Source organism: Bison bison, unplaced genomic scaffold (genome assembly GCF_000754665.1).
Source record: "Bison bison bison isolate TAMUID 2011002044 unplaced genomic scaffold, Bison_UMD1.0 scf7180017864235, whole genome shotgun sequence".
Taxonomy (NCBI): domain Eukaryota; kingdom Metazoa; phylum Chordata; class Mammalia; order Artiodactyla; family Bovidae; genus Bison; species Bison bison.
This window is the reverse complement of record NW_011494807.1, coordinates 839,463-853,391: the sequence shown is the minus strand read 5'-3', so window position 1 is coordinate 853,391 and position 13,929 is coordinate 839,463. Positions and strand designations below refer to the sequence as shown.

Below are 13,929 nucleotides of genomic sequence, written 5' to 3'. Positions count from 1 at the left end.
TTATGATATAACTTGAAAAAGGCAACAAAGAAATATGATTGAAGAGTACGTCTCTGCAGCAGCAAAAATTAAAGTTTTGAGATCAAAACCCAAATATTCAAAAGTATTACAGTATTCTTTTTTAAGTTGCATAATAATCAAATCTCCACTAAAGACTCCCTCTACTCCTGCCACTTTATGGACACATTTTGCCCAGGCACTTACCTTTCATCATGATTCTAAGGGAGTAAACCCATTTCTCACTCCAGGGCAAATCACACTATCAGTCCAAATCATGGTAGTTAAGAATTGGGTAAGTATCACCTAAGCTGACAAATTAAAGAGAAGCACATTTATTGGATATTAGAAGGAAAGGATTTCCTCTCTCCCTTCTATAGAATAACAAAGAACCCTGGCATATTTCACCTCTGAGGGGAATCAGCTTAAGGCAAATGCTAAAAACATCCTGTTCCGGAAACATCTGTATTTTCCCGTATGATTCTCCTATAAAAGAGGGACGCCCTCAGGGAGGCAGAGAGCCTGATGATGCAGGAGGTGAGTCATCCCACTGCTTCAGTGAGCTGGTTTATGGAGCGTCCGGGAGGCATGCTGAGAGTGAGGGGGACCTTCAAGGGCTGGCATGCACTAGATCATCCTTGAGGTGCCAAAATGGAAGCACACCATATGAAAATGTGTACAGTCCTATTTAGTACCTGGATTATGACATTTAATTTGAAACATTCTGACTTATACTCACAGTGATCTCCAAACTCTGTCAGAGTTGCTATCCATTTTGATGTAAATTACCATGTTAATTACCACTGAGTGAACCACTGCTTCATTTGAATTCCGAGGAACATTTGGTTTTGTTATTATTTACTGTTGTTTATTGACATATATTTCCACAGACCAAATCTTTCATTACATATATAGGTGGGCATAGGATCATAATTGTATAGCATAGAAAATAAACCTTCTTGTATCATCCTCAGCATTTAATTATGCAAAACTAGTGACAAACATCTTTAGAAAAAAATAATAAAATAGTCCTTCAGTATTAAAATTTCTTATTAAAAAGCATGACATTGAAGTTAAGAGTATGGCATGTTATTAATGCATAGATGAGTCAGGCATGAATAAAATGAATCTAATCCCATCTCTTATAGTAAATCAAAATCTTTGACATCTACAGTTTGTAATGGGTTAACTGAAAAAAAATGATATATTCAGTTTTTTCAATATTCTGTGGTTTCTGATCATGTAACTTTTTAAATAATGGATACTCAGGATATAAACAACGTACTGCATACTTACCAGGTGATTTTTATGTCACTCTGCTGAATGCAGGATAAATATATTTGGGCTTTTTATTGCTTGAGTAGAAAGTGCTCATTACTTATTATTTTATGTTTATAATATAGAAAAATTTAAAAAAAAACACAAAAAAAAACAACAAAAAAAAATGCTTTTAAATGGCATACATCACACTGTTGTAGTGGTAGACTTCCTCAAGATCGTCTTCTGTGGTTTTGGTGCAATGGGAGGAGGCACAGTTGCAGGTCTGAGGGGCGGGAAGCTGTTACTGTGGCTTATTCCCAGCCCCCCGTTTTCTAGTGGAAAAGGAGGGAGATGAGGGGGAAGTGGGTGTGGAGGGCCTTGGGGAGGAAGCTTTCCTGGTGGGTGGACGGGTTCACTGTGTAAGTGGACCTCCCTGTTCTTTACGTGATACCTGGTGTCACAGTCAGGACAATAGCCATGGTACTGGACTTTTTCATTAAACCTTACTCGTTCCCGAGGCCCAGCTTGGGGGCACCTGTCTTTTTCGGGTCTGTGCATCAGAGGCTGCCCGGGAGCCTTTTCCAAGTTACTGCTGGGTTTGCAGTAGATGTCTCCGTTGGGGATTTTGGTTGGTGCCCCAGGGAAGCCTCCATTTCGCAGAAGGGTGCCATTGGTCTTTACCGGATTGACAGTGGGCACCACTCGCTGGGAGTCTTCACACTTCACGGGTGTCAACCGTGGAGGAGGTGCTGGAGGGTTTGGCTTTCTCAGGACTGTGAGGATAGCAGATGGGTGGGCTGGGGGCTTAATGAGGGGGGCATTGGCCTGCACTTTGATCTTCTCTATGCTGGAGGCTGTTGTCCCGCTTGAGCTACTATTCAGGGTGTCCGTTTTGGAACTGTCAGTCATCTCATCCTCCAGCTGTAGGTCAGAGGTCAGGGTATCGATCTGGTCAACCACCTGGTAAAAAGGACAAGGTAATCATGTTGAATAACGACCCGAAGCAAAATATACCACAAATGTCTTCCTATTTCATAATCAGATATGGGAACAGGGACTAATACTGAATGGTGAATTCCATTGTTCTTAAGTTTTCATTCAACAAATTTAGAGTATCTACCAGAAGAGCACAAACTATTTGATAACATAATGATTTCACATGTCTAGAATATGTTATTTATGTATATGTTCTATCCCTGACTCTGCTGTATCCAAAGATAAAATCTAATACAGAAATGTAACTGATTTTTAAAACTGATTTACAATGTTAGGTTCAGGTATACAACAAAGTGACTTGATATTTTTATAGGTTACCCTTTATTTAAATGTATTATAAAATATTGGCTATATCCCCTGTGTTGTACAGTATACCCTTGTAGCTTATTTATTTTATATGTAGTAGTTGGTGCCTCTTAATCACTTACTCCTATTTTCCCCTCCCCTCCCCTTCTCCCCACTGGTTATTAAACTGATTTTAAACAGAGGAGGGGGCTTTCCTTCTGATTTACCCTGTAGAAAGCATAGGAGAACATTAATCTCATGCTGAAATGAAACAAAGCCTGATAACCTGGAAAAATCAAAACTTTTCTAGAGATTATCAAAGAACTGAGATCACAAAGTAACCAAATAAACTTAACTGTAAAGAGCTCCAAACCCTGTGAGGGTAGACAGGACACAAAGACTGTTCCATCTTTGGCCAATCACAGGGAAAAGATGTAGTACACAAAAGTGAGTAAAGAAAATAGCCAAGACATTAAAGAGCAATTAAAGGCAGGATGTGCTATCATGACAAGGTAGAAACTTGAGGACCCCAGACACAATGTAGCCTGTTCTCACTTGGTGCCCCTTTTTCCATAGGCTTCTCTGAGGGCAGGCAGAGACTGCAAAGAGTCCCTCCTGGGCAAAAAAACTCATGCATTTCCCAGACCTTTCTTATACAACAGAAGCCTTCAGCACTAGGGGGATGGCAAGAAGTCCTCTAAACTCTAAGACATAGGCAATGATCTGCTGCTTCTAGGCTGGAAGAAAGAGGTGTCTATGTCCTTGGTGAAGGAGGTGAAACATTCTCTTGTATCCAGGAATCTACACTACTTTTGTCTGCTACCACTTGGGGGAAGGATCCAACTCATAGCTGCTCAGTATATGCCAAAGACACAAGACAGAATCAGGAAGTCAAGTAAGACTGCAGGCCCATCACACCACAATGCAGGATCAACCCTGAGTGTAAGAGAGTGCTTGTGAAGACATGGAGTTCTAGGCCATGCCTTTCTAAGGCAAGTTGGGCAGGGCCAGCGGAGAGCCATGGAGTTAAGGAATCCAGCACCTCCTACGACCGGCCAGCTTAGAGTCTCTTCGCTGTTAAGTCATGGTCTGGGATAGTCCCTGGGAAACATAGTCTCGGCTCAAATGCTCAATTTCAGAGCCAGGAAGTTTGACCCTCTGTCATTTACACTCTCTGAAGTCACAGATCTTAGAGACCATTCTCACAGCTGCCATGTACTATTATGTTTAACTATGAAGGAAGCTATGGGTGACTTTAGAAATAATTTATTTTCAAATGGAATGAGTCCCTTCATCTCATGTTTCCATATGTAAGCTTTTTCCTCCTCTCTGACTCAGGCTGAAGTGTGTTCAACTGTGAAGTTAGCCCTTTGACACAAGATTGGGCTCAAAATGAAGACATCATAACCAACCAGAAGGTAGAGAGGACATGGAGAATCTACTTCTTCCACATGTGAGTCTTCTGTGATTGGTTAATACTAGTACCATGAGAGCTAGGCCTTCAATTTTAGCTCCTGAATCCACATTCACTTCTCTCCATCTTCCTTTCTTTGATCTCAGTCTGAGCCTTGCCTCCCCTCTCAGTTCTATAATCTCAGTGATCTTTTAAAACACTGAATTGTGTTTTTGTCATTCCCTGCTTAAAACTTTCAATACCTGCTCATTTCTTCTGTGATACATATCAATTTAACATGGTGTCCAGGGGCTTGCAAAGTCTCAGTGTAGTTCTGGTAATTGTTGAGTAACTGGCTCTTAGGGATATGTGTGAATCCTGATTTAAAGAGTTTGCCAGTTTCCATGGTGTGGTCTCATGCCACGGTTAACTTCAAGTGAGTAAGGCAGCATCACTGAATGTAAGACTGGGAAGAAACATGTAAGTGTGTATCATTATAAATAGTTTCCACCGTACCAGTAGAATAGACATAAACTCAGGAGTACAAATACATATTAAAATGTAGTAAAATAATTAGGAATGACTAGAATTAGACAAAAAACTTTTCTTTTTAATGTAATGTATTTAATATAGGTTTGTATATTTCAATTTTCAATAACAGTTATTTCACAACTGGCTCACAAGATTTCTGAAAATAAAACAATTAGCCCTTTTTAGCCAGTATGAGACAGTACTCCTAATGACCTTCTATATGTTGTTGTTTGTGTGTGTGTGTGTGTGTGTGTGTGTGTGTGTGTGTGTGTTAGCCATTCAGTCTTATCTGAGTCTTTGCAATCCCATGGACTATGGCCCACCAGGTTATTCTGTCCATGGAATTCTCCAGGCAAGAATACTGGAGTGGGCTGCCATTCCCTTCTTCAGGAGATCTTCTCCACCCAGGGATCAAACATGAGCCTCCGGAATTGCAGGCAGATTCTTTACCACTTGGGCATCAGTGGCTGTTGAATCACTAAGTTGTGTCCGACTCCTCGCAACCCCACAGACTAAAACACACCAGGGTTTCCCGTTTTTCACTATCTGCTGGAGTTTGCACAAACTCATGTCTATTGAGTCAGTCATGCCATTCAATCACCTCATCCTCTGTGCCCCCTCTCCTCTTGCCCTCAATCTTTATTAGCATCAGTATGTTTTCCAATGAGTTGGCTCTTCGCATCAGTTTGCCAAAGTATTAGAGCTTCAGTTTCAGCATCAGTCCTTCTGACGAATAGTCAGGGTTGATTTCCTTTAGAATTGACTGGTTTGATCTTCTTGCTGTCCAAGGGACTCTCAACAGTCTTCTCCAACACCACAGTTTGAAAGCATCAATTCTTTGACTCTCAGCATTTTTTATGGTTCAACTCTTACACCATACATGACTACTGGAAAAACCATAGCTTTGGCTATATGGACCTTTGTTGGTAAAGTAATGTTTCTGTCTCTCTCTTTTTTTTATCTCTTCTTTTTAATTCGCTGTCTAAGTTTGTCATAGCTTTTCTGCCAAGGAGCAAGTGTCTTTTAATTTCATGGCTACAGTCACCATCTGCAGTGATTTTTCAGCCCAAGAAAATAAAATGTGTCACTGTTTCCACTTTTTCCCCATCTATTTGCCATGAAGTGATAGGAATGGATGCCATGATCTTAGGTTTTTGAATGTTGAATTTAAGCCAGCTTTTCACCTTCATCAAGAGGCTCCTTAGTTCCTCTTCACTTTCTGCCATTAGAGTGATTATCATCTGCACATTTGAGGTTGTTGATATTTCTCCCAGCAATCTTGATTCCAAATTGTGATTTATTAAGCCCAGCATTTTTCATGATGTACTCTGCATATAGCTTTTAAATAAGCAGGGTGATAATATACAGCCTTGATGTACTCCTTTCCCAATTTGGAACCAGCCTGTTATTCTATGTCCAGATTTAACTGTTGTTTCTTGACCTGCATACAGATTTCTCAGGAGGCAGGTCAGGTGGTCTGGTATTCTCATCTCTTCAGGAATTTTCCAGTTTGTTGTGATCCACATAGTCAAAGGCTTTAGAGTAGTCAATGAATCAGAAGTAGATTTTTTTTTTAATTCCCTTGCTTTTTCTATGATCCAATGGATGTTAGAGTCTGATCTCTGTTTCCTCTGCCTTTTCTAAATCGAACTCGTACATCTGGAAGTTCTTGGTTCACATACTGTTGAAGCCTGCCTTGGGGAATTTTTAGCATTACTTTGCCAGCATATGAAATGAGTGCAGTTGTATGGTAGTTTGAACATTCCTTAGCTTTGAGAACCCTCTATATTCAACTCAAATAATATTCCCTTTCTTTTCTCACACTTCTTGATATTCTTTTGGATCCTCATAATTGCCAGTCTGCTTCCCACCCTAAGGCATTTGAACATACTATTTTTTCTTGAAATGCTCTGACTTCTCCTCTTTGTCTAATTAATTCTTACTTTTTATAAAAATCTTAGCTCAGGAGTTAAACTTGTGAAGTACATTTTCCCCTCCTACTGCGATTTCCCTTATTGGTCTAGTTAATTTGTTAAATATTCACAAGAAAACATTTCTTTCATTTAAAGTTATCACATTTTTTTATATTATTTGTTTAGTAGTAGCTGAGCATTGGAATAATGTCTTCTCTCTAGATCTCAATCTCAGTGAGACTGAGGACCTTGTTGGTTTTACTCTTGTGAATGTGTATACCATTCACAAATATGTGAATGGTATACAAAAGGGACTCAACAAAACTTGTTGTATGAATTCACTGAGGTTGTTTCTTTGATTCAACTGTGAGCAAAAGCACTTCTTTTTCTATTTGATTTTTGAAGGTGTTACTTTAAAATTCATAATCACTGAATTCTAGAATCAAATCAGGGGAAAATGACTTAGCTATAAGTGATACACAGAGTTCAGTTCAGTTACTCAGTCATGTCTGACTCTTTGCAACCCCCCACGGACTGCAGTATGCCAGGCTTCCCTGTCCATCAAAAACTCCCAGAGTTTTCTCAAACTCATGTCCATTGAGTTGGTGATGCCATCTAACCATGTCATCCTCTGTCGTCCCCTTCTCCTCCCACCTTCAATCTTTCCCAGCATCAGGGTCTTTTCCAATGAGTCAGTTCTTCGCATCAGGTAGCCAAAGTATTGGAGTTTCAGCTTCAGCATTATTCCTTCCAATGAATATTCAGGATTGATTTCCTTTAGGATGGACTGGTTGCATCTCCTTGCAGTCCAAGGGACTCTCAAGAGTCTTTTCCAACACTACAGTTCAAAAGCATAAATTCTTTGGCCCTCAGCCTTATTTATAGTCCAACTCTCATATCCATACATGACTACTGGAAAAACCATAGCTTTGATTAGACGGACCTTTGTTGGCAAAGTAATGTCTCTGCTTTTTAAATGATGCACAGAGTAGGTATCACATTCTCTAGCTCTTGGCCAGATATCATAGAAATTCAAGTGGAAGGACACCTAAATATCATGATAGACAGATGAACATCTTGGCTCATGTGTGCTGTGTACTGTTTAACCCAGAGTGGTTACCTACCTAAGCCTTTTTTTTTTTAATCTTCAGAAAAGGAGAGAAAGCTAGTCTACTGTGAGGAAAGTGAAAATGATTTTCAGAGATAAATACACTGCCTGGGGCCCTAATGGTTCAGTAGTTCCTGACTGGTTTTGGTCTGTACAGTGCTATTTCCCAAATGCCTAAAAATGCTAATAGAATAACAACAAAAAAACCCAGAAACAAGCAAAATAATGCCCCCATGGAACAGGATATCTAGTGGAATGGCCTGACATCAATGAGGTTCTCAAACACGTAACTGTAAAAGCACAAATGCCCCAGGTGCTTTGAAAGATAAATACAAGCTATTATAAGAGGACATAAAACCATGTGAGAAGGTGGGTGAAGCACTCCTGAAGGAAGAGTTACAGTGAACTGGTAGAACAGAAGTGATTCTAGAAGTCCATTTAGGGAAGAGCCTCTCAAGGTACTTGGATAGAAGAGAACCCCTGAGTGTGAGCAATTTAGAGAGGACTCTTGGCTGAAGGACACTTTGAGAGACAAGGCTGGAGAGTTGGATAGCAGCTACGCTGTGAGAGTCCTAGTTATGTTGTGATAAAGGACTACATATTTTTTAAAGCATTTCGGAAGTGGGGTTTCAGAAGTGAGAGAAGCAATATTCAAAGAGACAATGAATTCAGTTTTTCAGAACTAATTAAAGAAGTATGCAGAGTCTCAAGCAGGAAAGCATAAGCAAACACACAACCAGAGATACTACAGTGAAAATACAGAACATTAGAAAGTAATGATTAAAGTTTTACAACCACAAAATAAAACACCAACTATTTATACAATAACAAAATTTAGACTGACAGGAGATTTTCACACAGCAATGGAAGCCTCAGTAAAATTTAGAAATATGTTTCCTACTGAAAGAAAGAAATTGGATATGGAATATAGTGTAACTTTTCTGTAAAAGTGAGAGTGAAATAGACATTATCCATCAGAGATGAAAAATAATGAGTGAAATAAAATTGAAAGCTCATGTACACACACACACACACTCAAACAATGGGATAAAAGTTATAAAGAAGTCATTCACATAAGGTAAGCTCCAAATTTTCAAAAATCATACCCTCAGTCTCATGAGTAATCAAGCTAGTGCAAGCTGAAGAAAAATGAGAAAGTATTTATTTTCTTCTGAGTAGTTTAGGAAAAATGAACCAGTCTGATGGTTCTACTTGATGATGAGGTGAATGGATGGGAACTTTGTATATTGCCAGTGGAAATGTAATTCAGTGCATTGGGAAACTTTTTGACAATGTCTTATAAATTGGATAAGGTTCATACTCTATGGTATAGGTCTTCTAGGAACAAAGTCTGGACTCTTCTGGAGAAATTCTAAGAGATGTGCACAGGCTTGAAAAAGCACAAGGATAGTTCTTGTATTTTTTTTTTTTTCCCTTTTTTGGTTTGTTTTGCCATTGCAAAAATTGGAAGCAACCTAAATACCTGTTAGTAAGTGATAAGGTAAGTAAATATAAACTAGTTCAAATGAAGTAACTATAGCTATACGTATCAACAGTGATAAATCTCAAAAACTTTCAGTTGAGCACAAAAATGTTAAAAAAAAATCCACTAAAAGTATAATATATACTGTTTATATGTAGAAACACAGATATTTTAGTTTATACAACATGAAATAATTGATATACATTAAGTTTAGGCAAGAAGGAAGAGGAAAGACTGTCAGGAGACATCAGCTACATAGATGAAATATTTTCTTTTAAAACTTCACATAAAGTAATTATGATAAAGTGTTAACATTTGTTAAGTTCAGGTTATATTTGATATAGTATTTATTTTATGTCATGTGTAAAGTCTTTTATAATTGAAGATAAAATAAATATATATCACTACTTAAATAAATTTAGAAAGAAATAGAAGTACTTCTCATAGCTGCCATGTGGAGAACACATTGAAGGCTGCTGGAGTTTATTTACTTGGGGAGTTAGAGGATATTGCAGCCAAGTGAAAGATGAATAAATTAACCCGACAAGGAATACACTGTATCCTTATAATTACACTTCTACGTTTTGCTAACAGAATTTCAAAGTATCATATTGCAACTAAAGGAATTATAACCACAGGCATGATGGAATTAAGGGGAAAACAAAATAAAAGAAAGGAGGACTAGAGAGACATGGTGCAGATATATAGAGGTGAGAAGGCAGCATGACATCAATCAAAAATATAAGAATATCCACACCTAAACATCAGGAGCAAAGGAGAAACGTGTATCTCGAACTTGAAACTGAGTCATCTGTCCAAGTGGAATCTATTTATGGGAGTGAAACAGCAAGACTTAAAGAAAGGATAATGCATTCAGTGATCCCAGGAAGTTTTCTTTCTTGTTGGAAAATAAATATGAAGGTTATAAACTTGCTTAAAGATTCTTACTAAAAATTGAACCATTTTTTGAGACAGAAGGCAGTATGTGCTTTTGAAGGTATTTGTGTCAATTTATACCCTTTTCTCTGAAAGTAAATAAGATTTAAAAATAATAATAATCATAATTCATCATCAAGCCTGATCAACAGAAAATAAGCTAAAACTATAATGCAATTTTTCTTCTTTTTATGTGGGGTCAGTTGGGTTTGACAAATATTTATTGTACAAATAGTATTAATCTGTTACTATATGAGACACTGAGGATTAAGAAATGAGGCTTCTAGTTTAATAGATACTGATCATATGTACTTAGTGCCTTCCTTTGCAAATCATATTCAAATGAGAGTAAAGACATAAAAGCAGTAATAAATTCAGAAAATCTTCTCACACTGTGGTCTAAGTGTGATCAGAGATTTTTATAAGTACATGAAAGTGAAAGTGTTAGTCACTCAGTCATGTCCAACTCTTTGTGATCCCATGGACTGTAGTCCGCCAGGCTCCTCTGTCCATGGGATTCTCCCAACAAGAATACTGGAGTGGACTGCTATTCCCTTCTCCAGGGATCTTCTCAATCCAGGGACTGAACCTGGGTCTCCCGCGTTGCAGGCAGGTTCTTTACTATCTGAGCCACCAGGGAAGCTCGTATGAATACTTGAGTGAATTAATAAAAAGGTGGTAAAAGCACTGATGGAGTCCCAGAAGGATTCCAAACTTGAAAATGAGATAGAGAGACAGTAGGCACGAGAGATAATGCAAAACTCAGGGTGTGAAATTGCTGAGTGACTATCTTTCACAATGGAAAATAGTTTGTATCAGATGGTGCGACAAGACTGGCAATGTGCTAACAGCTTACATCCCAAGACAAACTGGGATTCTTGCTGTAAGGAGACTGAACAATGTCTCTGGATAAGAAGGCCCTAAATGTGGTTGGTAGCATCTCAAAACAAAGCTCTTCTCCCCTATTTTTATTACAATAATAATATTAAGTTTTTCCATTGGGAAGGTGATAGAAATGGGGCAAGAGCAGCTAGCCTGTCTTCTAAAGTACTGCATGCCATCTGACATATTCACAATCTTCAGTCAGCATCCTGCCTTTTCCTGTATGTAGGAGAGGCTGATAAAACATCGTAATAATTCCAACATCACAAAATAGAAGGACTAAGATGAATGAACAGATCAATATTAAGATAAAGTGATAAAGTGACTGTTATTAGTTAATTAAGAGAACTTTGTAGTAATTTTAATGAATGTACTAGAAGAAGTTTGAGAAGATATTGCAGCTATAAAATAATACAATGTTATAAAAGAAGAGACATAAAATAAGACACATTTGAAGTATAAAACATAAATATAAATGTAAGAAAGAGATATTTTTAAGAAAATCTAAAAGAATCTAAGAAATATTCCTAATCATAAATCAAAAATATTTTTTCAAGGAAAATGTAAGAAAAGATTTAAAGGCATAGAACACAAGAAAATGAATCTTGCAGCTTCAACAACTGAGAAGTTCTAGTAAAAATGGGGAGAAAAAAGAAAAAAAAGTGGGATTGCAATAATTAAAAAAAAGAGGAAATTTCACAGTTCACAATACTAGGAACTTCAGATGGAAAGAGTCAATTGAGTGCTAATCAGGATGAATGAAAAAGAAAACAAAGTCAATAACTTACCAAATAAACACAGAAAACCCAGAAAGAGGTGATAATTAAATAATCATCACAGTGTCTTCTGGATGAGTGGAGGATGAAAGACATTTTACCAGTAACCTCCAAAGGTCTGCGGCAAAAATAATTTTAACCCTGATTCTATAGTAACTAAATCAACAATTTATTATAATGAAAAATTAAAATGTTAACGTATTAGGACAATTTACTTCTCTAGTGTCTGTGCTTTAAAAGTTAAGGATATTCTATAGCTCAGTAAAATGGAATCCAAGAAAGGAGGAAAGCACAGGATGTAAGAAACATAATTAACACAGAAGTGTGAAAACAAATTTAAAAAATTCAAGAATGATAACTATACTAGAGTCCCCAAAGTGACTATTCTAAGCTAAAACAGGAAATCAGAAGACTTCAAGAAAAAAATAATGAATTACATTCAACGGTCAAATAACTGGAAAGTTGTCAGCACATCAGTGATAGGGAAAAGAAAACTATTGCAGTGAGTGATGAGTATAATGTATGTAAAAAGAGAATCCATTTGAAACTTGAGCTCTCTTTTGAAAGGTTCAGGTTTAGAAATACAGGTGTAAATTTATTTCTTTGTGAGTTCATTAGCAGTGTTTCATTCTAATTTTATTATTGAGATGCTGGTTACTGAATGAAAGGAATTTTCCTTGTAAATATTTAACAAATATTTTGTGGCACCATCCAAAAAATGCATAAAGTTAGCTCCTTCACAGAGGATGCACATGGACATACATATTTTAGTAGGTTAATTTCTTTTTAAGTCAAATTGTTTTGTAGCCATGGAATGAACAGCATGTAGAAAGTCCAGGTCTAAATATAAAACTCTAGATATGATTTATCCAAAAATGTTAATGGGTCTTGGCAGCCTTAGAAAATTACACAAGTATCAGTTTATCACAAATAACAGTTTATGTTATTTAAAGCACTTGATCCAAATTTAGTAACTACAATTTGCAAAAACGAAGATGTTTAATTTGTTTAACTTATAATACAATAGTACCTGGTTTCATTTAAATCATTTCCTCATAGAACTGCAAGCATTTTTGAAGGGCTGTTGGAGGAAGTAGAAATCCCCCAAATTATCATACGCAGTTTCTAAATGTCATCTACCCACATGCTTGCTGTTTAGAATAAAGAAACATAAGACAACTGAGAACCAAGGGATTAGTGCTATTAACACACAGCTCAGCTCTAATGCACTAGCTGTGATGATCACTTCATGTAAGTCTCATGTTTACTTGCGGGTTAGTTTTAGTGAGTATTTACAACTTTTCTTTCCTCTGTAACATTACCCACAGAATATGACAGTTGAAATGCATTGCTAACTTTAATTTCTGTTTTCATAAAGTACCTTGTTATTTTAATGGGCAATATGCTTGTACTAAGATTTCTTGTAAAATGTAGAAAAGGAAACATCCCTCATCACAATTGCTTCAGCAGCTTAATAGATATAAAAGACTCATCCTCTTGCCTTTTGTAGTACACACATCAAAATGATTCCATTATGTTAATAATGTAAAGAAGGAAGCTGCAACTCAAGATAACGGACCTGTAAACTTAGCACATGCTTAGAACTCTCAATCTCTAATATCTTTCTGTATTTGTAAAAGTGCAAATGAATAAACTCAGATTGTGCATTACATTCCTTACTGATGATAAACTAGATCAATACAAAATATTCTGTAAGCATCATGAATAAAGCTGTAAGAATAAAATTCTCTATCCAACCCATTGTCTCTTTCATTTAATCCAGTTTTTGCACTGCAGCCAGACAGTGCTTTCCTTGTCTGTACATATAACATAAATTATTAAACCTTAAGTGGTTTCCTATTGCTCTTTGGATAAAGACGAAATACTTAATAAAAACATGATCTGGGTCCTGCTTTGTACATCAGCCTGCCCCGTGCCCCTGCTTTTTCTATTTCGTCCGGTGCTTAGAAGATGCTAAGCTAGATCTTTGTATAAGTCATCCTCCACCAAGACCTGGTTATCCTTCACTGTCGGCACAAAACACGCACACTCATAGGCACACATATTCATATTCACACATATTTTTCCTTAGCCTTCAAAAATTAACCCTTATTTCTCCTCTTCAAGGAAAGCTTCCCGATAGCCCTGAAGTCCTGCAACACAGCCTCGAGCTCCTGCATCTGTGCTTCACAGTATGAAATGCATTAACAAAGTGATGGATCATGTAAATAGCTCTTTAATGCCAGTCTCCATGGTGAAAATGTAAGGACCCAGAGGGCAGAGCATCCTGTGCCATTATGCCTAAAACAAAATATATATTGAATGAAAAAAATCATGACATAAATAAATAAAGCAAAGATACTATAACA

General features: G+C 37.2%; 1 protein-coding gene across 3 annotated transcripts in view; it reads right to left on the bottom strand.

Annotated features, from left to right (window-relative positions):
• Positions 1-13,929, bottom strand: part of PRR16 (proline rich 16) — a 169,831-nt gene that overhangs the window by 106,913 nt on the left and 48,989 nt on the right. The window contains exon 2 of one of the 3 annotated variants that reach the window (XR_825798.1): positions 205-2,217. Coding sequence is in view for 1 of the 3 variants with exons in the window: in XM_010846281.1 (XP_010844583.1) it covers positions 1,462-2,217 (756 nt within the window). In the remaining 2 variants the exon portion in view is untranslated. Of the gene's footprint in view, positions 1-8; positions 2,218-13,929 lie in introns of those variants that run through there. The other 2 variants (XR_825799.1, XM_010846281.1) reach the window with 2 other exon arrangements.